Raw genomic sequence first — 26,006 nt, 5'->3', positions numbered from 1 at the left:
GAGCCGTGAAAGAAGAGATGCTTCTCTTTTGTAGACTTGCTGCAAGTCAGGTATGAAGCAGGCAGGGGAGGAAGTGCTGAACGTAAGAACTGGGAGCTGCCTTTGTCAAGAAATGTTGATATAACCAAACTGAGGCATTTAGAAAGTCCTGAAATGCTTCCAAACAAAGTATTTTGAAATAATGAAAACAAGATGCCTGTTACTCTTCCTAAGATTAAGCTGCCAGTGGCAAACTCCAGACACTCTTACAGAGCCTCAGACACACTTACTAATCGCCGTTCAGATTTTGTAAAGGAAAGTCAGTATCAACACTGTAAAATAAAGAAAAACAAACCAGAGTGGGTTATTTTCCCTTTACTCCGACTTACAGACCATCTCTCACATTCACAGTGTTGTCATCCCTCCAGAATACTGATATTTGACAGAGCAATAATTTCGCCTTATACATTAATATATTTTTTAAAAGTCAGTTACGGGATCATTTGTAGGAAAAAAAAAGAAGAAGAAAGTAACAAGAATATCTTTTCTGGTAACAAGAATAAAGTCCTTTTCTGTAGGAACATGCTTGCTGAGGAATTTTACTTCTGTCTGGAATAGTTCAGGAGGGGTTGTATGTTTGCTTTGGTAGTTTTTGAGTACACACGCATCTGACACAAACACCTCAAGATACAGCTTCTAAGGAGGAGCCACCTACACCTGCAGCTCATTTTTATTTCCATTGGAGTTTCAGAGACAACCAGCTAGAACCCCTGAACAACTAGGAAACACTCAGAAAAAAAAATCTGAGGCCTTTAGTTAGGTATCAGGAACGAAAAARAGGAGTACACCAGTACGAATCACAAAATAATCCAGTCAAGTATGGCTTGTTTTCTTGTGAACTGCTATCAAAAAGTCCCATGGAGGATTAAACAAGGAGGGGTCAGGCAAGCGGCGGTCTGTAGTGACTATGGAGCAACATGTGGTGGGATAGAAGTGGGAGCCTGTGGAAAAGCATTGCAATGCTGGAAGGTGGGCGCCTTTGCAGCATCAGGAAAAGCYGATGGGAACTGCTAAGAACAGACGTTCCCACTTTCTAACATTAATAGCGGTCAGCAGAAATTACATTGCGATGTGAAGGAGACCTGTTGCTTCCCCACATCCGGAGAGGAGTGGCAGAAACCTGATGGGCAGGCGCTGCTTGCCCAGGAGGCGCAGGCAGAGCCCATCTCGATTGCTTTCCCTTTTCTCCCCCTGGCCCCTCTTCTGCTCCCACTTTCCTTTCTCCTGCCCTCCAGGAGCCTCTCTCTGTCCATCCTCCACAAGCCTGGTGCTCCCCCTGTGCTGCCAACCAAAGTGCCCTCAGAAACCTGGGTACCTATGATATTCCCCCCATCCCCTGCTCCTGCTCATGTCCTCAAGCCCCCTTCTTTTCACTCACGCTTCCTTTGCTGTCTCCCTGCCTCCTCCTGCCTTTCAGCTGCAMCCCACCAGCCAGCTCCTCTGGGCGATGCCCAGAACTGGCTCATCACCTTCCACTTGGATCCTCTCCAGACCTTCTCAAAGGTGCCTCTTCCCCGTGCCCTGCTTGCTCATCCTGGCTCCCCCAGTCTAAACCGCCCGGYGGCAGCAGGTACACAACCATCCCTTCCCACCTGTCCCTCTCCAAGCCAGGGCAGGAGCAGCTGGGAGCAGCCGTGGAGGCGCTGCCCTGCAGGCGCTGGCTGCCTTGGAGGGGCCAGGGCAGGAGGTGTGGGCTGACTCTGAGGGTGTCTTTGCCTGGAAGCTGCAGCCGCAGTGATCTCCTCTTCCAAAACATGGAGAAAGACCTCTGAATCTGCTTGTCTTCCCCTTCATCAGCACAYGGTGCTGCAGGAGGTTGGGACTGGCCTTCCAAACGCCATCTTGCCTTAACTGCTTGTTATGTAAGAGAGGGGCAGGCTTGAATTTCATGCGACTGTAGCTCCCAGTGGGCCGTGCTTCGGCTGACAAAAACTCCTTTTGGGCTTTGTGTGTCTGTGTTTTGCTGCAAACCTCAGACAGTGAAATGGAAAAGGTCTCTTGGTGCCATATGTGAGCAAAAAGCATGGCAAAGTCACAAGGGAAATATACAATTTAAAAAGGGAGTGCTATGGCATTTTTCAACTGACATGTTGCCTCTCCACGATGTTGCATGATGCAAATTTGAAGCAAAGTCCATTAGTATTCCCTTGGCATGATAAAATACYTGCTGTAACTGGCAATGATGTTTGCCTTTCCACAAGAGTAGAGACAAGCCATTGCTAGTGCAGCTGCTGCATTTACTTTCTTTACCTTAGTAGCTTACAACAATAACTTTAATTAAAATAAACCTGTGGAAAGTGCCAGCTTGCTGGCTGTGCTGAGCACAAGCCTATATTTACTCACGAAATTTGAACTCAAGTAGCTGTAACTGCACAAGCTTTCTCATGCTGTCTTGTGCACACGTTCTCCCCCCTGGCCCCAACACCTGAAAGAAAGAAGAGAAAGAGCTCAGCTGGGGCTGTATCTCTACCCTCCCTCGTAAATTGACATCTGCAGTAGAAGCAAAGATTTAGTTTTGGGGGCTGAACATGCACAATCTCACTTCCAGCCTGTGATCATAAATGACAGCTCAGCCACAGCTCATGTTTGCACTAAACATAGCTCAGAAGTGCTCAGAGGAGTCACTTCTACAAGGAGCAAGAGGAGCTGTGGGTTATCAGTTACACCTTGGGAAAACTCTGTTATGTTTTGGGCAGTAACGCCCTTGGTGTGACCAGCCGCACCGAGGCTGCAGAGGAAGCACAGGCTGAAGGGGGGGAAGACTTAGGAAGACCTCGGCTTCAATGTGCGTGAATGGATCGTGAATGCCGTCTCTGGAAATAATTCAAATCTTTATGAGCTGGAAGGACATTTTGCTTGTTACGTTTCTTTGTCTTTTSCTTCAGGAAAGGATGACGTGGGTTACCACCGCTCAGTTCAAATGTCACTTCCCAGCCTGAAATAATAAGGCTTCTTTTGTTACTGACCTGCTGGAGCCCATGACCTCAGAGATACGTGTGGCTCATCCTCTGCCAGCTACTGCTCTTAAAGTCAGAGACAGCTCTATTAAGTAAGAATTTTCATCTTCTCTGTAAGTCAAATAGCAGGACAAAGCACATTTTCTCACATTCATTTTTCAGATCTCTCATGACTGGCTGCAGGCAGTACTTGAACAGTAGAATTGTGGTGGGACTATTTTATTTTATTGTAATTGCATATAATTGCAAATTTATTATTGTATTATAATTATATCCAGTTGCAACGGAGCAGGGCTGGAGTCTGATGTCCATGCAGACACTGAAAGAAGCTCCTGCTTAAACATACTATGACTAGTTGCTCCAGATTAAGGTTGCAGCCTGTTTTGCTGGACTTAAACAAAGAACAAGGCACCAAGCTGCTTATATGAGAGGGTAGCAAGCAGGCAGAGGAGCCATGCTAACGGAGGCCGAGGTAGAGCGTTGAGAGCAGATAGGGAAGAAAAACCAGGATTGTCAAGGGTCTTGGAGACATAAGCAAGTTCACTTAAATCAGGGACTCAGGAGGTAGTGGGAAAAACAAGGTTATCTTTTCTTTTCTTTTAGTGCTTTGCTGGACGTTGTGGCCCACTTGCACAGCACAACACCTCATTGGGCTGTGACGATCCACCGCAGCTGGAAGTGGTGGGCTCCAAGGCTGCAGTGCCAAAGCAYGCCCTGCCTCGCCAACTTGCTTTTTGATTGAATCCAGGCTGAAGAGTGGCAAAACTGAACTGTATCTGTTTTAAATGAACTTGTCATCCTGTTTTGTGGTTATACTCTTTTCTTTTTAATTAAAATGTAGGTTCACAGAAGAAATCTGGGAGCATAAAAACTTGTGAAATCCATTCCAAWGTCTGCATATATGTGTGACCTATTTAGCATCTGCAAATCTGTTTAGTGCCAAGAACTGTGTTAGATAACTCAAGCAAAAGCTCACAGGGAGCCACCTAATGAGACTGTTCCRATTATTGTGGTGATTAGTCCAGTCCTCTCCCCCTTCTCACTTAGGAATTTCCTTTAGGCAAGTTGTCATTTTAAGAATATGCAAATGTTGATTGCTAGTTTGTTATGAATCTGGCAAAAAGCCAGACTTTTGTGATGCTGGCTAGTACAGTCGGTGCGAAGTTAAATATGCATAACCTTGCATAATTTTGCTCCATGGGCTTCCAGGCATTGTGCACCTGTAAAAATCCAGCCCGGCCAACTATCAGATGCACTCTTCTATATGCAAAGTGTCTCCAGCATCATACTCAAATTGCTTTGCATTTTAGTGCTCAAACATCAGCACACATTCATTAGCTAYCTCTGCTCTGGCAAGGCCTTGAAGAAAAAAGTCAGTGTGTTATCCATGTTAAATCTAATGCTTTGCTCCTGAGAAGTGTGTACAATTTCACATGAAGGGAGCAAAAAGATCTCGTACTGACAACAACTTTGCAGTTATATTAAAATTGGATGAGTCTACTCTTATCAAGAACATATGGAATAAAATGCAATATTTAGTATAAGTAATATATTTGACAGCAAGGAATTAATGATGCACTATTAAGATCAGGGTAGCACTCGACAATTGCCTGAGGACATTGTACATAATCAGGAGCCATAGAAAAGTCAGCTGTTGCTGAAGGTTATAAATCATAATCTAAAATAGAATAATATTTATAAGTCTAATAAARTCCGCTGCTCCTAGTCTCAAAATTATAAATATTTGTGTAGCATATAGGATTGAAWATCCACAATCTGTATATACTAAAGAGATTCTGCAAAGTTAGACTATCCATAAAGGGCCAAATTCTGATCTCATGAATACCAGAGAGAATCAAGTGCATTATTTTCAATTAAAAATCAAACTTTTAGGACAGGGAAAAAAATATGGTGTATCTGAGAGTTGCAGCTGCCATTTCATGGCTGTCTCATGTTGATAGCTTACAACTAGTCTGTTACTGAGCAGTGATCCCAGGCCCTCCTCTGGATTTCTGGCATTTTGGAGAGCCTGTTCTAAGTAAATATAAACAAAGGGGGACTGGTAGGTTGTAGCTGATTTAGGGTCCTTCAGTGCTGAAGCATGTGTGATGTTACAGAAAGAAAGATCCATTTATACCTATCTATAACCTGTTTTTAGAGCAATTCCAAGAAATCACTATTTATATGACTTAAGCACCCAGGYTGAGTTCTAGCCAGGCAATAAAAGGAGATTTTTGTAATGCTGGAGGCATGCTTGAGCAGAGTTGGATGAAAATGCAAACCAACTGTTGCCATGATAAAGCCACATACAGTAACACAGTTTCTTGAAGCCTTGATAACGTATGAAACATTCACASTGGAAAGTCAGACATAAAACAGCACATGGGTGCTGTGTATGTGTAGGGCTCCCATGCAGTTAYAACCGGTCTGGTGCAGTGGGAGGCTGGAGATGAGCTCACCAGGCTCCATTCCTTTTTTACTCCCAGCACTGAAGTGTGTGAGAAATACTGATGTGAATTTTCTGCCAGAGACATCAGCCAAACACAGACRGACAGATGCATATGTTGACAAATATGCTTGGAGGTCAACACACGTTCACAAAACCCTTTGCTCTCACGCACTCAAGATCCGCCTTTCCTTTCCTCTGTGCAGACTTTACAYGATCTACGTCTTGCTTTCTTTCTTCCCCTAGTTCTGCTCCTCCTGCGGCACCTTTTCCCTCCRTGTCTGATTTATGCCTCCTTCTTTTCCTTTCCTGCTCCAGGACTCTTCYGGCAGTGGGGGCCACCACAGCTGGCTGCACAAGGCCCAGTGGACGGGAAGGACAAGCTGGCAAGACGGCRGCAGATATTCAGCAACCACTGCCGGGCAAAGCCTTCAACATCATACATGCACATTGCCCCAGATTAATTCTGCATTAAATAACCATTTCAAGAAGACAACGAAGGAGGGCTTGTTGCATCTAAATGAGGGTAGCTAATATCATTTTAGCTACTCTAGGATATCGGAGACAGCCACATGGGAATGGCCGATAAGACAGAGGATGCACAGGAGACCCCCACACTGCTGGCACAGGACCAGGGTGTCAGGCAAGATACCTGAGGRAGGTCTCATAACACCTTTGTTTAGCTACTTGAATTGCATCTTTGAACCTAGGTGTGGGTAAGCAACCTCACAAGGGAAAGAAGTCCTYGGCATGCTGAAAAGTCACACTCTGAAGTCAAGATTTATGCTTCAGAAAAATCATTTTAGGTTAATAAATCAGTACAGAAACAGACAAGGAAACTAATAGCCCTGCTTTCATAAAGCATTTATTTCTTTTTATTTGAAAACATTATACAGGCATTACATTGCCACAGCCAGTCCATATAGGAGCATGCAAATATCAAAATGGAGAAAGGTTTGTTCAGCTTTTTAATGCAGGATTTGGGGTTGGGATTTTGTTTGTTTGGTTTTGATTTTGGTTCATATTTCCCTTTGTGGTGTGTCAAGATTAGTGTGCTTTATTATGGCATTTAACAATAAAATCCTACCCATGGGGTAAAATTCATATTTGTAGCTAGCTCAGGAATACTAAATGGTTTTAAAAAAGGAAAGAAAACAATACTACACGCTTGTCAAAATGTTAATAGCACAAGTTAGCAATCTCTATACTATACATTGAAACTTTTTCATATGACACAGTGGTGCAAAATTTTCAATTGCTTGGTCTGTTGAAAGTTTATAGTTGGAACAAAGACAAGTCCCAGTGAAGGTTTTCATCCGGTAGCAGAAAATTACATCAGTCTTGCTAAGGGCCGCTCAGTGCCAGCAATGTAACAGAGTTTCAGTTTGTTCAGGCAAAGATCTAGGTAGAACTAGTGACATCCTAATGCAACAAGTAGAGTAGCTGCCAGTTAGATAGCCGTACCTTTGCTGGTGTGTACTGAGGTCTTGAACTGCAGAAAACAAAACAGGTAGAAATAATATTTTTCTTCACTAGACCTCACTTTTTCAGTCAACGGTTACTTGTAAAGCTATACTGCTATTTTCCTTTGAGGTCCATCCAGTACTAGCACACTGGGGCTAACTGAAATACCAACTTCGTTCTTTAACGAGAGACATAACAAATAAAGCAACCCCACAGAAAGATCTCCCAGTGACATGAAACTCTTCATGTGCAGGAATGCATGGGCTGGTTGTTGGGTGTAGAGTGCAAACTGGACCACTCACAATTTATTTCCATACAATGGAGCCTTTTAAAATAGCCTATAAAAATTGCTTTAGATGGCATCTCTGGGCCATCCATGGACTGCAAACCCTTGCATGTAAAAACTCCCAGACCAATGAACTGACCTGGAGATGTCTTCTGCTAGTTGTTTCTCATAAGACTCTAACAAACATCTACAAATTAGTGTCAGAAAAATGAAGAGGAGGAGGGGAAAGGACTACAAACATTTGGCTTAAAAATAAATACTAATAATGAAGTAAACCAAAACAATTATGCAAAATGAAGGAATTGTAAACATGAAACAAACACATGCACGCAATCCTCAAAGCTCTCAAGACCAACATGGGGACTAATGTTCAGAGAAAGGTATTTAACTGGTATAAAAGGTAGCAAAAAGACTGCAACGACAGGTGCTCACCAACATGCCTCCAGGTACCTGAGGTGACCAGTGCCTGAGGTACTCCAGGTACCGTGATATTTGTAACCAGAGCCTGGGTTCTTGGGGAAGGTACTAAAACCAGCTTCAAGTTGAAGCCATCACAGGGCTTGACCTGAGGAGGTTTGCTGGCCCTCAGTGCATGAGGGCTTCACCCGACCACGCACCTCCCACCTGGACTCCTACCCCTCAAGCCTGTTGTGTCAAATGGGAGCAAAGCAATTCTGTGCTCAGAGGGGGAGTGTCAATAACCCCAGGGTGGCTCTTTCTTGTGTTGTCTTTTTCTTTTTTTAACTGTGAATACTTTAGTSCTTAGACGTTCCAGAATATGGAATCTGTTTCTCTGTGGGAATCATATTTTTTAACCCTCAGTGGGTGCAGAGAAAAAGCTTGGAAACATGAATCCTTAAGAAGATTCAAAAATCAGAAGGCAGGGAAAAAAAATCCTAAATTTGTTATTTTTCAAAGCGAGCAATCCTAATCGAAGATTTTGCAAAAGTTCTRGGCATGGTTTGACAACACTGCAGACCCTTCTCTCAGCTGCAGAGGGATCATGGCAGAGAGCCTAAATACGATGGGACAGAAACTGCCTCTTCTTATTAATGACAAGAATAAGACACAACAGATATTCTGCTGTTCAAAATCATTTTGGCATTCATCACCTCATTTATATTTGTATAAAAACATCTCCCAATCTGCTTTGCTCCTTTTTACGTTAAAGCAGAACATGACTGTAAAAGATGAATATTACTTCAGCAGAAATTCATCCTGCTTGGTTGAACTGTTTGGCCTTTCTAATCTCCAGAGTATGCACTGTTTTTTTCTTTTTAAAATAGAAATAGGTAAGTCATATTTTTCAAACACCAAGCCCTACATTTTCACTTGAGACAGATTTCTTTAGGAGAACTCTTTCTAAATCAAATTCATCTTATATGTCCACAAGCAGAAAAATCGTAACTCTGTTGTAAACCCTATTTTCAAACACAATGAAGGTATACACACTTTTATAGCACTATTTTGCACTTAAACTCTTTCTTTCCGAAGATCTGGAACTGTTCTAAAATACCTTGGTCCCTTGGCACCTCTGTGAGGTAGGTAAATTAACACTATCCTCYTACACACAGGTTGGGAAACTAAGCCACACAGAATGTCACGCTCAAGATCCCACAGAAGTGTGACGGGTCTGTGAACGAAACCAAACTCTCCTGAATCCCTGTCCTATCTGTTAGACATAAGACTATCTTCCTTTCCACAATTTTAAGTCAAAAATAGATGAGAAGTGTTGAAATAATCATTTATTTTCCTTTTATTGTGCTCCTGGAACAGCAAAACATTCAGGCAGGTATGTAACTAAATTTCCCCCATTTCTGATAAGGCTCCTGGAGCAGAAGTACAGTTGTAGAGCACACCCTTACTACTTTCACATGTCCCTAGGAATATAAGAAAACTGCTGAATTCTTCTGCTAGTTTTGTAGTTAACGAAAAATAATTGACTACACACCACTGATAGGAATGCCTTTGTGCTACTGCAGCAATACCAGCRGATGGTCCAGTCTTTCTATTCAGGAATTATTCATATAATCTTCCTGATTTTTACAGTTTGTGGGGTTTGCTGAAAAACTGGCATGTTTCTAAATGGCTATTGTTAGAATAATGAACCACATGAGACTAAGCAAACTGGAACTGCAGAAGGCGCCCTTGATGCACTGAGTATCTAAAATAATGCCCTGATCCACATGCTACGTCATCTTACCATGGAGAGGTACAATACATAGGAAACTAGAAAATGCATTCTTCTTTTTACAGGTTTAAAATTTAAAAAGTAAGAAATCTGTGTTAGTCACAACTACAGAGAAATTAACTCCCTGTCACCTGATGCAGAACCTCAGCCACTAGGAAATCTGCCATGGAACATAGAAAGGTCAATGCTGGAGTACTTCACTTCTGCAAATATAGAAAGGCTAAAATGCTCGCCTTATACCTATTCCTAGAATAGAGATGGATATTGTAAGTTGTCCCTCCTCTGGATTCATGGAACAGATAACCTAGATGGGGCAACTAGATACATAGCACAGATGAATTCATTATCTTTTCCTCATCAAATCCAAGGTGCTAGCAAAAATGTGTCAGGGTGTTTTTACCATGAGTAACCCATCTATTTTGTGCAAAACAAACAAATCTTACAGAGAAATTAACAGTGACCGCACAACTGTATTTGCGCTAAACAGGCGGCTTTTCCACAACTTGTGTGGTTTAGGCATAATATCGCTCAGTAGGTGCAAAAACACCCTTTTATGATTTTTTTTCTTGTTACTTCAGCTTATATTTCGAATATCTTTTGCAAGTAATTTGGCATTTAGTGATTCATATACAGCAGTCTGTATTGCAAACATGCTGCTAATACCTTAAATGAGGGACTGGCATCTCCTTGCAATGAACACCCTGGAACAATTAATTATGAGCTTTCCTTATTTGCTACCTTGCAGCTCACCGGTGTAACTGCACCTGGTAAATACCTTTCTCTATGTACAATACAGAGATAATGGATATACGAGATCCACTGAATCATCAGTAGGTGACTGACAGCCTTGTGTTTAAGCAACTCTGACGTGAGGCTCCTCTTCCGTCTCCTGCCCTAGGCTGGTGTATGTTACTGAAGGCTCCAGCTGGCCGGTRGCTGGCAGGTCTACAACAGGTCCTGAAGGATTTCGAAACTGCTTGTACACCCGAGGATCCTGGGCTACGTAGGTGGACGTGGAGGAGTAGAGCACCAGCCCAACAAGGATAGTGAAGAATGACAACAAGTAAAGTCCTGAAAACTAAACAGAAATAAGAGTGGAGTCATTAGAAACAGCAGTGCTTATTCTGAGCTCATGAAGACCTGCAGACAGAGGTAGATAAAGACTCTTGTTTTTGCACACACAGTACAGAACAAGCCTCCTGGGATGTCAGTTTTTTATGGGGTTCCCTCTTTGAAAGTTTAATGTGGGTTTGGCCACACCAGCACCACCAGATCAGAGGTCAACCTGAATTTTCTGATATATCCAGACTCAGTGTAACTGGACTAAAAATACAATACAAACAATCCTTGTGGCAATACATTAACCCTTGCAGGTAAAGACCATTAGATATTAGCATTAGCAACTGGGTGCTGCTATGGGAARCACAAGAATGGCTTTAAACTGAGATGATTTGTCTCCTAATCCTAGACTACAAGTTAGTTCATCTTGTATGAGAAGCCATGCATGAGAAGCCAYGAAGGAAAAATTTTGTGGTCAGTTTGTTATGATGGGAACATATAGAACTGATTTGTATCCAGTGGCAGTTTAGAAAGTGCCTGTGCTCTGCAGTTGTCAGGAATCCATACTTAAACACCAACAATTAGCTGCAACCTGTTATGGGCTGCTTCATGCGGTACTTTATTATTTTACATAAAGGTGTCTACAAATCTGTTTTTCAGTCCTCCTGACTATGGTGCTTTGATGGACGCCAAATTCGTTTCCTTTGGATTGTTTCAGCATGGCCCAAAATGGATWCATCTGATTATATTATTCTGGCAAAAGCTTTCTTATCAATTCGCTTTTTATATTTAAAGAAATAATCATTGTGGTGAAAGTGAATTTTATTTAAGCTAACTCTGTAGTGATGTTAATTTGCTGTCACTTAACAAACTCACACAACCTGTGTCCAACTTCCAKGATCTTTGAAAGTTTTACGTGCATAACCCTGAGGGATATAGCTCTGTTTGTTCTTCTTTCCCACACCTAGTGTGTATGTTTTAGAGGGAAAGCACCATAATGGGAAAAGTTTAAATTGTGTAAGAAGGATGACAGATTTGGAAGAGTTCTGCATTTCATCAACYATTAATTGCTTTTTTCCAAGAATGTCACCAGGTCTTCACGTGTCATCTGGCAGTATGCTTTGATGTAATCATCCAGCTACCAGCCACAAACCCAATGTTGAATGCTGTAGCAATGAGTCTGCTGAAGGATTCCTCCCATGTGGCACAGCTCTGAAAGGACTGATTTAGGCTTAGATCTCCCCCATGTGGCAATCAAATCCAAACCACCCATTTCAATGCATTGTTCAATGCATTTTTTTCAGTTTTTGCCAGTTTAATTTTGTTCTTACCACTTTTCCCTTCCATTTCCTCTTTGTATGTGAACTCAGGTACTGCTTGGCAGCAGTGGGTTAAATTATGCTGAAACAAGACTCAAGTGCCAAATGCATCCAGTTCCCCAAACTGGGAACCAGTTCCTGAGCTTCCCATTGTCCCTCMTTCCCACCTCATGCCTGAATTTCTCACCCAGCAAAGCCAGCTGGCTTGCTCGACTATAACCGGAGCACCAGCCAGATTTGTGATTGCCTTGTGTCCTGCTGTGAGGAATTTGTGGGGCTTCCAKCAGTTAAATGTGCCCTTATTCTTTCTCCAGGAACTGCCCAGCCAAAACCAATTCACTTTGCTGTATTCTGTGGCTCCAGCTCTGCCATATCCCCTCTGCTTGGCCATCTCTCTCATTCTTCTCCCCGTGGCTTCCTGTCAATGGGYTCATTTGCCCTCTAATACTCTTTGCATGGCAGTGTATTCCCCCGGGGCAGTTCTCCAACTTTGCAGAAAGGTTTGAACATAGTTGGGGGAAATCTAAAGTAAGGTCCACGAATCACTGGTCTTTAGCGCCTATGCACAACCACTGTAGAGAGACCTGTATCCTGGCAGCTCTATAACAATATCAGACTTTCCTTTCTTGATTAGAARCAAGTTAAGGCACAAGCTGGATTGTTGCCTGCACTGCTTAGAAGCACAATCACTCTGCAGCCCTAAAGTAGAAGGGCTGTTAATAAGGTTGCAGCCTGTTTCACTTCATGGAGGTAAAACAAGTACATATAGTATATTGTAAGTATGTGATAAATCACTGTTCTTTTCAATACTCTGACAGAGTAATGCAAAGTCCACYGAAATCAATGAAAATATTCCTCCTAATAAAATGAGTGTGAATCCRGCAGCATGATGGGCAGATATAGACTTAGTTCATCAAATAATAAAATTTGCTATTCACTGTACTGTGTTCCTCAGACTCTCTAACTGAAATCTTTGTATTTTATTGAAACTAGTATTCCCAGGCATATTCTAGTGCTATGTCTACATGGAGGGATTTTTTTATCTTGACCGGAAAACCTCATTTGTTGAGACTCACTATTAATAGACAGCAAAAGAGACGGATTCAAAAGAAAGCAAAATTTCATTAAAAAAATGAAGTGAGAAGATCATTTTCCATTGATACCCTGTATACAACAGCACTAAACARCTATAAGCTCTGAGAAGTCTGTAATTCCTTTGTTTGGCTAAAATGCTATTTTAGAATKATACTAGGCTTCATTTTCCAAACTTATCTCTCACTTTCTACAGAAACATATTTCTTCTAGGAAAAAATATTAAAAAATTCAGACTCGTAGRTCTTTCCAAATCCTGCTTCCCTCCATGCGAAACAGGATAATAGCAAGTTGTTCAAAAAGTAACATGATCAGAAATTGTTTGGTCCGGATTAGCTCCTATGTGTCAGTAAGAGGTGACACCATATGGAAAGCAATTCAAAGGTCAATTCCTGTTTAYATATCATCAAATAGTTTTACTATACTTTTTAAATCTACATGTACAGGTACTTATATGGAAACTTGCTCGTCACGTAGTTTCATTGAGAGACCAGATGACTTTGTCAATGATCTGACACTCACAAGTCCTGGGACTGATWTTCTGCCTTATATAAACTATTTTTGTGCACAAAAATCATTTTAGCTGTGCCTCAGTTTCTTATCTATTTAATGAAGATAGCAGCACTTTTTTCTATACCTTTCTTCTACAAAGTACAGTCCAAATGGATAAACATCGTGTGTTTGTTCAGCCCCTAGAAGAGCTGGATTCTGATCACAGCTGGAGCATTTAAGAATGACATTTAATCAAGCAATAATAATGAAGTGAGCCTTGCAGTCCTTCTACAGCCAGCAAAGTCTATGCAATTTATGATTTCCTGTGTTGATGCTGTATCTAAGTTTGTGGTCAAATGGATTTCAGTTAGATAGATGAAAATGTCATTGCAGTAAAAAACAAAACAAAAACACCCTCAAACCAAATGAAATGAAATGAAACCAAATCAAACCAATAATGTACCAAAGCTCAGACAAGCTGGAAATGCTACGCTATCAGTACGTACTAGGAGGAGTTATCTACAGATATGATGAGGAAATAGATTAGAGGATCCTCTCTCTATGCTGTGATAAACAGATGAAGTAAGTTACCTGGGATACCCTCCTTTGAGAACTCTTTTTCTCTTCCTTTGCAGAGAAAAAAGCTAAGTGTCTTAGTTACAACAACAGTTCAGATTTCCTCACTGAAACTGAAATTTGTCAGATTGAAAGCCATTTGTTAAAACTTGCTAAATTGCCAAACCAAATAGTTAGACTTCAGCTGTGGAACTGGCAGTTCTCAGGTTGGCTGCTCTGCTCTGTCAGAAGAGGGTGTCTATAAAGTCTTGCCAAGGTGTTCGATAGAGAGCACACCACAACAGTTTCAATAATCACATATTAGAAAGACAAAAATAAGATGTCCTCTCTGGACATTTTTCAGTAGCTGCAATTAAAAAACTGACAATACTGAAAATACAATTGTCAGTTATATCAAATAACTGTTCAGCGTATAAAAAAAATTTTTAGGTGCCTGTCAATTTGAAGATAAACATACAGAGCAAAAGCTTGACAAATGTAACAAGACAATATGTATAACATGATTTGCTTAGTCTATCAAAAACTGCATTGATTCGGAGTGACTGGATGTTTCTGGTGTTTATCCAAGAGACATTCCTTAGGGAACTAGTACTTGAATATAATTGCCCAGTCAGGCTTAGTAGAAAAGTTAATGGCATCTGATAGCTTAACTGCAGGAGCAGGGGTCTAGCTCTTAGCTCTGGTATGTGGTACTGTCTAACTCTGCCAGAAAACCGCTGCAGCAGTAAGGTCTAGCTGACCATGGAAAATGTATGATAAAATCAGTCCTATTTTCTGCTACCAATGCACAAATTAATTTACATTATAGAAGAATGGAACCCAAACAAATTTGCAATTATTTTTTAAAATAGAATACTTTATACAGTGCTACATATGATTGCAAATGAAGTTCATAAAACCTATTTGAAATGTAGTTTATACATTGTATTTTTTCCTGATGAATCAAAATTAAACATCTTGGAAGTAAGTCAAGCATCACAAGATTTCTAAAGACAAATATAAAGGCATCTGAAAAATTAGATTTTTTAAAATCAGAATGAAGTATTAAATCTTTTAAAATTTACTCCTCACTATTTCTTATCCTCAACATCTTATTATCTCTCCCTGTAAAACTTGTCTTTTTTATATCCTTAAACCATCATGGCTAAAAYGTTACTATTATCTCCATTTGAGACCCCTGTGCATTGAAGTAATCCAGCTGAAAAATTAGGTGCAAAGAGACTTCTTGCTGGGGAGGAAACAATGCATCTGATTTCATCATGCTTGAGTAATGATAAGACAAAGAGAGTAGAAGAAAACAAAAGGAAATAAAAACTGTTCAGAAGGCATTAAATTCCTTTCGGGGCCTGGAGAGAGCAAGACATTTTTTCAGCACATAGATCATGCATTTAGAAAGGAAAACAAGAAGAAAGGACATAAAAGAATCTCTGTATCACAGCTAGGAAATGTTGCACTGACTTCTGCATAGGGAATTTGCAGACAAGTATTTCTGACTGTCACAGATGTCCACATCCATGTAACCACTGGCACTAGGGCAAACCAATATCCGAAGTGATGCAAACAGACAGATGTGAGTCTGCAGAAAAGCCCACACAGACAAAGAAACTCAATGATTTGCTAATTTTGGTTTTTCAGGATGCTATCATGATAATGAGCATGAGCATTATTATAATGGTTATAAAAATGCAAATTCTCTTCTGCTCAGTCCATTGAACTGGAAATAGTCTGMAAGCGCTGATTTTTCAGCTGTGGCTCTCCAACTCCAATTGTATTTTGCAAGAGCAAGCAGTAGACCGAGTCGATTGGTAGATAACACGAAGCCCAGCTCCTAGCCTATGGTAACTTAACTTTTTAAATCTTGAAAAGAAACAAATTTTGCTTTGTAAGTAACCAAAAATTTCTTTTTGTAACATAAGCTGCACTGCCAATCAAATCTAAGGCCAAYAGAGGCTCCTGCACAGACTTATGTCTTTTCCCCCTGGGTAATTTCACACATGAGTACATGAGCTGGCTGAGCTAAGGAAGCTAAGAACAAATTTCTCTCATTATCTTTTATATGGCAAATAGACATTTCCACTTGCTTTGATGAACTGATCAAGAGACTGAGCTTCTTTCCATACTGCTTTCTATTTTCACCTCAAATATAGCAAATGAAGTTCACTATGACCAAGTGCAGAAGTTGCACTGTGGGATGCACGTATTCTCAAGTCAGCAGGAGTATCGTAAGGGGTGAATGTTCAGAGAGCTACAAATTCACACAATGCTTTCTCCTGCATAGCTGAATGTTATATACATTACATCATTACTAGGAATGGAAGCCAGTATCCTAGTCACAAGCTAACAGCTCTCTCTGGTGACTCCCTCAGATCTGCTCCATGAGGGTCTGGCAAAGCTGTTCTTAGTCCTGGACTGTGATTTACTCAAACTGACTATTACTGGTCAGTCAGTTACTGACAGTCTTCTCAGCTTTCCAACAGTAGAAGCTTGAACGCCCAAGCAAAAGCGTTGATAATCCTGCTAAGAAAGATAGCAAGGGGTGCTGGCCAACTGCAATAATGATGATAACTTCTGGGCAGGAAGTCTGTCCATTAGCAGCAGGATCACATTATCTTCACACTTTTATGACTTGAGCTATTCCCAAGGCAAACTGTGAGGATGTAGTTTTAAATGATGACTTAAGGCTCTGAACTCAGCTGAGATGCAAAGTGAAATTTGTAGCTAGTTCCTCCGCATCTTTTTTTGATTTCTTTCCCGTCCATTGGCAGTCACGTAAGCAGCTACACGAGATGAAAGAGGCTTGAGCTGCAGAGTGTGTCTCAATCCAGTGCTGTTGCTCATGCCTGCCAGAACCCAAAGCAAGAAGAACCTGGTTTGCTTTGATGACAATCAAAATCTGACCTCAGCCTTTTTGCCAGTCAAGCAAAACAAAGAAGTTCGAGGAAGTTTTGCCTTTGTCATCACACATTATARAAAGGCCACACTCCTCACCTGCTGCTGCCTGCTTGCATCATCAGTTTGCTCTGTCAGACGAAATGCTCTATTTTTGTTACCTGTTACTAATCAGCTCTTGCTTACACTGAATGGCCAGTGTTACATAAAAACTGGGATGCAAAGAAATCACACGGACACATTTCCTGATTCCTCTTCCCCCCCCCCCCCGACCTGATTTTCGAAGATCTTGTTCTGGTGTTTGTATGTTAAAATGCAGTGGTTCACATCTTCTGTTGCATAGCAACATCATCTTCTCCCACTCTCATATGCTGTTTGCTGGTGGACATGGTCTAACTGGTAAGAATGTGGTCAGGTAAAGCTCCTGAAAAAATCAAGTGAGCAACARCACTACACACTGGAGTGGAAATATTTCCTTAACTTTGTGTGAATTTTTTTCTTTCTGTATATAGATCACCAGGGCCCTGAGCAATGTCACAGCATATGCAAACTTGCGCCTCCTCTGTGGTGGCCCAAGGACTTGTGATCTAGCTGGACTTTGGACCAGCACCACCACTACACACTCGTCTGGCAATCTGGGCTCTTGGTTACTGCCTTTGGTCTGGTCTGGTTCACCTCTCTGGGCCTTGTGCCAAGCTTAAAACAGCTCCCAAGTGATGGAAGAGAAGGCCTCCATGGCTAGATCATGCCCCACAGTGCCCTGTGTCTGCTGGCCCTGAGCCCAGGCAGCTAAACCCCCAGGAGCTCAGGTAGGTGCTCAAATGGTCCCTTTAATGAAGAGTCTGCATGCTAGCAGATCTAGTAATTAACAAATAATGGATCTGAGTGCTATTTTTCTCTTCTATAACACTTCACAACAAGGAAGAGTTACAAAGACACCCTTGAGAAAATTCAGAGGTTCTCAATCTGGCATAGTTTTTGAATAAATGCAGGTTAGTTCTTTGCAAGTGCTTCTTAGATGCTAAGGTTACCTAATACGGAGAAAAAAGAAGGAGGAGTCATCAAAAAGCTATCAGCATAATCCTGTTAAAATCTGGGAAACTTTATAGCTTTCCTGGAATTTATTTGTGGAATAAAACAGATTTATGGCCAAAACTGCTGGTATTCGGAGACAATCTCCAAGTTTAATGCAGGTAGCTGTAAAGCAAGTACTGCTTTTGCACAGAACTGCGTGGTTTCGTACTTGTTAAGTGGTATCATTAGAAAACTTTCATAATAGAGCGCCCTTTGTAAATACATGCCTCTAGGGCAATATATTTGTGTGAAATGGCTTCTCTTCCTTTCCTGGTGGAAAGAGATGGTTGGAGAGATGAGAATGCTGTTTTCTCTCCTGTTCCCCCTTTTTCGCCTGTTCCACCATTAGATTTGGAGAAAAATGAGCCTGTGTTCAGTAACCCTGCAGTACCAGCAGTCTGTCTAATTAGAAAGTAAAAGGTAGAATGAGTCCTGTAAGCTGTTTTAATCCTATCTTATGYACATAGAAAAGTTTTTTTTTTTTTTTAATGAGATGTTAAAGCCAGTTATATTGAACTCCTATAACTTCCTGCAAGCACCTTTTACTCTGGTATAAGGAGGCTTCATTTTGGTTAGTTTATATCAATCACTTCACAAAAATACTTTAAGATAAGCTGGGGGAAAAAAGTCCCAGTCTGATGAGAATAAGCAGGCCCACATGAGGATGGGGTTACTCAGTAAGAAAAACCACATCAAATATAATCAGCTCATAGAAAAAAACAGCAGTAGAGCAGTTACCCTTTTAAATATTCTTAATACTAAAAAGAGTAGTACAACGGAAATGCTTACAAAAAATAAAACCAATTCCCTCTCCTTACTTTTATCTTTTAATATTCGTTGCAGTTTGTTTTATCAGATGTCTGTTGCCATGTGTTTTCCTGTTTTTGTGTGTAAAGATTTAATAAAGTAGCAGTTGTCTGCTGTACTTGATTTTGTATTGCTGTGTTTGAGGCTAATTGTCTTCAAAACCAAGGYTGTAATTATTGATTCATCTTGGATCCTTCACTTATCCTTTTTCTGCTGAATCTAACAATATATTCATGCAGTAATGCTCCCTTAGAATGGTATTCTTTATCTCAACCATACAAATAGGAAGCTTTCTTATACTGGATACAAAGAAAAATCAGCTYTGTAGGAAAATTTGTTAGCTTTAACATTAGTGACCATGTAAGCTGTCTGGAGAGAGRGTGATACTGCTGTTTCTCATTAGGATTAAGCATGGTCCGGTGTGTTTGCTGCAGCCAACGTGAGGCAAAACATAAGGACCTGCAAGAGCTCTGAACTGAGTCAACTCACTACACGGGCTTCCAAGGGAATCATATAGYGGAAAGCACATCCTAAGCCATCAAGTCCAGTCCCCAGATACCGCGCACAGCCAGATCATGTACTCCGTCCTGTAAATATGCTTTGCCYTCCTGTGAGCATCAGTAGGTTTCTCATCCACATGCCCTAATCTATTGAAATCTGTTCCAAAATGTYCCTATTACAAAGGCCAAAAGATCCTGCTCGTTTCTACTCCAAATTTCTGCATTGTCATTTCTACCTGTAGGTTCCTAGGTCAGAATTGTTCTTCAGCTCAAATAATTCTCCTTTCTTCCCTGTGTATTTATAGATTAATTCATATGTGTTTAGGTATTATATCCTCTCCCAGTCTGTCTGAAAGCAAAGCTATGCTACATACGAAAAAAATATTTTTGGATAAGCACTTTCAGCATATTGTTAKAGTATGCATGCTTACTCTGTCAAGGTTTGGAGCAGAGAAGAGAAACAGCTTTGTAGACAATAAGCCGTGGCATTAGCAATTCTCTGTCATTCCTAGACCACACTTAGACTGATGTGTTTGGAAAGCCACAATAGCGTTCATGTTCCTCCCATCTGTTGTCACTGACACAACCTTGCACCTGATACTTCGCATTTCTCAATGTCATTCAGTTCTTGTTGTTTGACATTTCAACCCTCCTTTTACTGAAGATGCCTCTCAAATGTACATCTCCAGCTCCCTTCTACCTTTTGTGCCAAAGCTACTACTACAGTTAATGCACAGCCCTGGTCTTCAGACCAGTCCTTCAGGAACTTCCCCAGTTCCTCCCAGCCAGCTCCCAGCAAGCAGTTTCCCTCACAGCACACTGTTTTGTCCTTTACCCTCCTTAGCCAAGTTCTTACGTATGTTACAATCTTTACAGTGCTGAGCCTGTTCTTTAGCATAGTTGACAATTTGCTACATCACATCATACAGAGGCTTTACCGATTAGAGCTACCATTTCTCGTTTGTCTAGCAAAATCTGTTAATTTATCAGACAAACCTCAGACTAGACTGGTATGATTTATTTTTGGTGAACTAGCATTTTATCCACTTTCCCATTTATGTCCATGTTTTTAATTATTTCTCCCTGGTGTCTACTTCTGATACAGTTCATTGCCTACTCCATGTACAGGTCACCCAGTTGTCCAGACTGGGACTGCAATACTGCCAGACTTGAAAATATTCAGATTCTTGTGTTATGTTTCTATTTCAGACATAATAATTTCCATTCCTATTAGCCATTTTTCATTGCCTTCATCTCCATCTCTCATCCTTACTGAAAGTGAAAGAAGGTAACCATGTAGTTTCAGAGCTAAAGCAAAGTTTCGTCTTATGCTGTCTTGGCATAATGAACCTACTTCTCTTCACATTAAAGAAAACTTTTGGCTGTTTGTTTCTCTTTCCTCTTCACTGTCAAACTTGGTTTATTTTTATAGCAATTAGACTTTATTCCTTTTCTTTCCTGTTCTTTCTCATCTCTATTGTATTGGCCTCTTTGGGGATTATTCTCTATTCCTTGTTTTCTCTCTGTTTACTTCTAACCATTTTTGAAAGGGATTGTTTTCCCATTACATTTGTAGCTCTTCCCTATGAGTTCTTCTTTTGTACTTAAGTTACAAAGTCCAGATTACATTAAACCAGACATGGAAAAGGTATTTCCAACCTCCTCCAGACTGAGTTTTATACAATGTTTATGGGCCTTTTAAAGGCCTAGAAGAGCAGAAAATCTTATTTTTAAAATTAACATATGCTGGTGATCAAAATAACTCTGGAAGCTAAATCAAGTCAAGCTGCTAAGTGGTAGTGATGATGACAAACATGATTCCAGTTTAGCAGGAGGGGGGAGTTTAGACTGACAGGAGATGCCTTTATGAAGAAGACTTTCTAGGAGAGACTAAAATACTATTCTGCTTAGATTGAAAGCAGTCTTTTGACTGCATTTTGACTGGCATTAAGTCTACATGTTAACCAATTCCTTTATTTTGGTAGGAAATACAAGCTGATTTGGAGACTTTAAGCCTCTTTGTCTGCAGCATTCATTGACTTGGCTGGCAGGAGGAGCAACCAGACTAAGCATTTAAATCCAGGTAGCTAACCAAGGCAACAGGTTTCTTCTCCACCAAACAAAAATTCTTGCCACATTGTCAGAAGTTACTTAGGGCATGAACAAGTCTCTCCTATGCCACTGACCATGGTAGCTCTCACACGTTCTGCATTACTGAATCTTATAAATTCCTTTCTCTAGCGATCACTGGAGAAATTCATTCTTTTATCTGTTTTATGTGGTTTTCTTCCAAATGGCTCACGGCCATGTAGATGCTCATGTATCATTCTTAACACTCTTCCTAAATATTTCTACCTTCTTTTTTACTCACTATTGYATACAAAGAATTATTTAATTCCACGGGAAATCTCTAAATTTATAATACATCTATTGCAGTTAACCCCTAGCATTTGCTTTCAAAAATTAACCTACATCTGTCTTTGGGGGATTTTTAGCCTTTATTTCCTTATGCTAAGGTGGAAATTACATTTGATGTGAAGAATCATAATTTGAAAATCTTTGTATATTTTCAATAACTGAACCATATTTAAGCTTTTGAATGCAGCTTCTGCTTTGCTGATTCATGACTTTTCTTAGCTGTCTCCTCTGGCTTGCAAATTATTGCTGAGGTATGTAACTCAACTCATTCATTGTACTCCCTTATCTTCAAAAGTGTGCTTGCACTGAAAAATGCTGAGGTTCTCAATTTATTTTTTTCACAACTAATTATGAACCTATCTTCTTCATGAAACCTCTTGATCTTTGTTTTCATATTCACTGAGCTATCATTTAGAAAAGGTATGTTGTTAGTAAGATTCAGCTCTTTAAATAGTATGTCTTTGTTATGGTTTTCTATCTGTACTTTTTCTTCAAATAGAGTAAAAGGCAATAGCATAAAGAACAGGTTAGAGAATGTATACGTGGTTGATAACAATGTTTGTGTTATAAAAATTTTTGCTGTCTGCAGTTCATTCAAATACTTTTCTTGTTTTCTGTTGTTATTGTTTTACCTCTCCACTGCCCCTCATTTTTTTTTTTATGATTTCCTTTCAAATCGAGCAAAGTATTTGAAATAGAATGAATATTAAACATTGCTTGATTTAGGCTGAAAACTTTGCTAAATGGATAATTTCACATGCTTTTCCTGTAGATACTGTATTAGAAATTTGGCCTTTTGTTGTGTTAAGAATGAAGTATTTCAAAGAGCAGAAAAAAATAAGTAGAACACGAAAATTCCAGTTAATATGTCTGCAAGCTYATAGTCAGTAGAAACTACGAGCACTTCGCTTTTCCTTTCCACACGACTCTTCACCACTTTTTCCAAAACACTGTTTCTTTCCTTCAGAGGCTATGGATTAAATGTTATAGTTTAATCTACAGTATATTTAAGAATTCTCTGAACAACTATGTTTCCTCCTATCCAAACACAAAAGTAGTCCAAGCAAGGTATTTTGAGAAGACTCTTAGTTGGCCCCAAGTACTCAAAATTCATTGCTAGGGAGTACTCAGCTTTTTGCCTCTCTGTAAGTTAACATTATTAAAATGGGTATTTCTCCAAATGAAAATGATTGACAGATGCAGGCATTACCACTAAACATAAAGACATCGTAGCTCCTACTCCAGTATCATTCTGTTGCTTCCCATTTGCTACTACAGTGCTAACCTGTCTCTGGTGTGTTGCTCAGCCTGGGAGCAAACGTGGGGACAGAAGTGGATAGAGCTAGAGGATGCCTCTTCTGGCAATTACTTCAAAGTATATTGAAAATGAAACAGCATCCTGAATTACACAGAGCCCCCAGCTCCCAAACCACTTCCCGCTATTCTCTAACCTCTAACCTCCTTCTTTCCTACCCCAGCCATAAAAGCAATGAAGATTTGGTGGACTTTGTATTCTGCACGGTGCTTAAAATTCAAGACCCATGATACAGATGTGAATTACTTTCTTCAAGCAGTTCAAGTGCATTCCTGTTTATTTATCCATGTTTAGCTACTTCCCTAAAGACAATTCTTAGAATTCTTGATCATGACACTTAAGAATTTTATATTTATGTATTATAAATATATTTTATATTTATATTAGTATTTTATAATAATCAAAAAATACTAACCTTAAGCATAGCATTTGCTATGTAGAGAGGTATATATGTTGGAAACTTAAAATCCTGTGGTTTCTCTTCACGTTTTTTTAAGAAATTAGAGGAAACCAATAGGATCTATGTTGGGACTTAATTCCTCAGTTGATAATTTCATTTGAAAATCATCAATTTCTCACTATGAGGTAAGTAAACACCTTTTCCAGTACATTATAGTTCAGAGCACTTAAATGGTTCATTGCAAGTAAGTCTGATCATCAATTTAAGTAGATTGCSCAGGCAGATACACCGGCTCTTTTCTTTCTCTGGGGACTGTCTGTGAACAGGCTGATTCTGTATATTTGCTTACTACAGTTAACACTCAAACTCTTTTTTTTCCATTTCACGTATTCTTTTGAGTAGTMAATATCCATTAGGCAATTTGCTATGCAATCTGACCAAAGGCAGAATTCAGTTAGTTGCACAGTAGTGGTTTTTCTCCATGATCAGTTAGATTCTCAGCAYAAACTGTTTCCAAATTCAGTCTGAAATTAGTTCCACTTAGTGAACATGCGAATTTCAACTGGTCTCAAACTCCCTTTATATAAGTGAAAATTTACTTATATATACTTTATAAAAGTATTTTAAAATAGCATAAATGTATCCAAATGAAATGCTCATTTGAAATTGCATACAAATCTTTTAACATTTTAATAATTATGCTACAAAGAAACATGTGATACTGAGACAAAAAGATTTCATTTGGATGTTATATGCTGGAACACAGAATAGAAAGAGGAAAAAAGAAAATTGGGAAGGAAAAGAACTATTATGAGCCTGTAATCATTGATACAAAATGCAAAAGCCATTCTATGAGATGACAACCAGGTGTGGAGTAGCAAAGTATAGAACGGTGCTGTTGTCAGTAAACCTTGTTAATCAGGTATTCACAGGAATATTAAGACACCTAAATTATACAGTCAGCAGGACATAAACCCATGCATGGGTAGGTAGATGAACTGCTTGCTGTTCCCTTGCTGTAATTACGAACTATTTCTGGCTTTGTTCTGTATTTTTTAAAAAAATCATCCAAACTTGAGATGAGAAGTAAAAACTGAAGCACTTTCAGGGACTGAAATGCTGTATTTGCTTCTCTTGTGAAATATCAAAAGTTGTTGCTTCTTATACAAAGTATGCTGGTTGGAAACTCTGGCAACTGCTGACTGCAACTACCAGGATAATCTTCTTGTCAGAACGCCTGGAAATATTAAAAGCTCTTTCTTCGTTCAGATTGTCTGGGTTCTGGGACTTCTGATGCAGAACTGAGGTTCCTCCTTTGGCTTCCAGAATCGATGAGTTGAAACTCAGGTTTTCTCATGCCGGAGATCTTCCAGTCCCAGCATACCTGGCCTTTCGGTGCAGTTTGCCTCATGAGTTTTGCTATAGGAACTCTATAAACTTTGGAAACGGTGCTCCACAGCAACTTGTTAGATGAGCTGCAGAAATGTCAGCCCATGTTTCTCAGAGGATACTCAAACTAAGATGCTTTCATTTCGCATTTCTATTTTGATAAGAAGGTGTTTCCAAYAAAAATGCATTTTGCTGGAAAATTCCTAACCAGCCCTCTTGTGAGCAGTCTTTCAAAACAGGAGACCAAAAATCCCAAACTGAAAACTACYTACAGTGCTTGAAATTTATGATGAGCACAAGCTCATCTGAAATGTTCTTGAAATTGAAGCCTCCACCTCACCTTGTGCAACACAACCGCCACTTCTTATACACTGTTTTTTGATGGCTCCAAACTTGTGCCTAAATAATTCTGTGAGTATATTCTATAACTAAAGAATTGATTGCAAGCAACATTGTGAAAGGAAGAGAAATCCTTTCAATAAGGCAGTATTTTCAGAAAGCTGCCCTATCAGGGTTATGTTGTTAAGCACCTACTGTCAGACCATGCAATAACTTGGTAGGAAGCTCTTCATTTTATTGTGTCATTTTTCTTCAGAGGGTTTTTTTTTGTTTTGGTTTGGTTTTTTTTGTACACCATGCCGTGCCCTCAGACAAAGAGTAAGCTGACATGGTCCTTTTTTATCATGAGGCAACGTTCAAGTGTGAACATAGATATGCTTAACTCCCTTCCACTTCAAGCCAGCTCTTCAAATATGGACACCTGACTTTTCCTCACAGAACTAGCTTTTAATTGATTATAATTTGGACAAGGACATTAAAAACAATTAAATTTAAAAATATTTGAAAAAGAAGCTTTAAAAATGCCACTTAGATAAAAGACATACATCCAATACAGCTTCACAACAACTGAGTTATTCAGTGGGAGTCCCACTAAGAGAAATTCCACATTCTGGAAAAGAAAGGGAAATGTGCCCTTCAGTTTCTGCACATACCAGTGGCACAAACAACTAACTAGCAATGCAATTTATCATCATTATTATCAAAGCTTTGGCAACCTTCACTAGGACAAAGGCCATAGGAGATCAAAATCCATTCAAACAGAGAGTTTACGGGTAAAGCAGTTTGCATATACGATTTCATAGGGGAAATATACTGAAGTATATGACTGAGGAGATAATCCTGTAAAACCTAGTTGTTTAACCTATACAGCTTGCTCTGCTTGAAATAATGATAATGTCTGCAGCACAGATATTACCATGGTCAAAGTATGTAGGTATCCACTAGCAAGTATCA

General features: G+C 39.9%; 1 protein-coding gene across 1 annotated transcript in view; it reads right to left on the bottom strand.

Moving 5' to 3' along the window:
- Nucleotides 1-6,332: 6,332 nt before the first annotated feature.
- SLC35F1 (solute carrier family 35 member F1) overlaps nt 6,333-26,006 on the bottom strand; it is a 111,076-nt gene continuing 91,402 nt past the window's right edge. Inside the window, exon 8 of the mRNA XM_085318738.1 lies at nt 6,333-10,461. Within this exon, the coding sequence (XP_085174864.1) occupies nt 10,237-10,461 (225 nt within the window). The 3' untranslated portion in view covers nt 6,333-10,236. The remainder of the gene's footprint in view (nt 10,462-26,006) is intronic.

Source organism: Rhea americana, unplaced genomic scaffold (assembly GCF_003343005.1).
Source record: "Rhea americana isolate MKP2758 unplaced genomic scaffold, rheAme1 scaffold_117, whole genome shotgun sequence".
Classification (NCBI taxonomy): Eukaryota; Metazoa; Chordata; class Aves; order Rheiformes; family Rheidae; genus Rhea; species Rhea americana.
The sequence above is the reverse complement of the archived record's forward strand: the minus strand, read 5'-3'. Positions and strand labels throughout refer to the sequence as shown.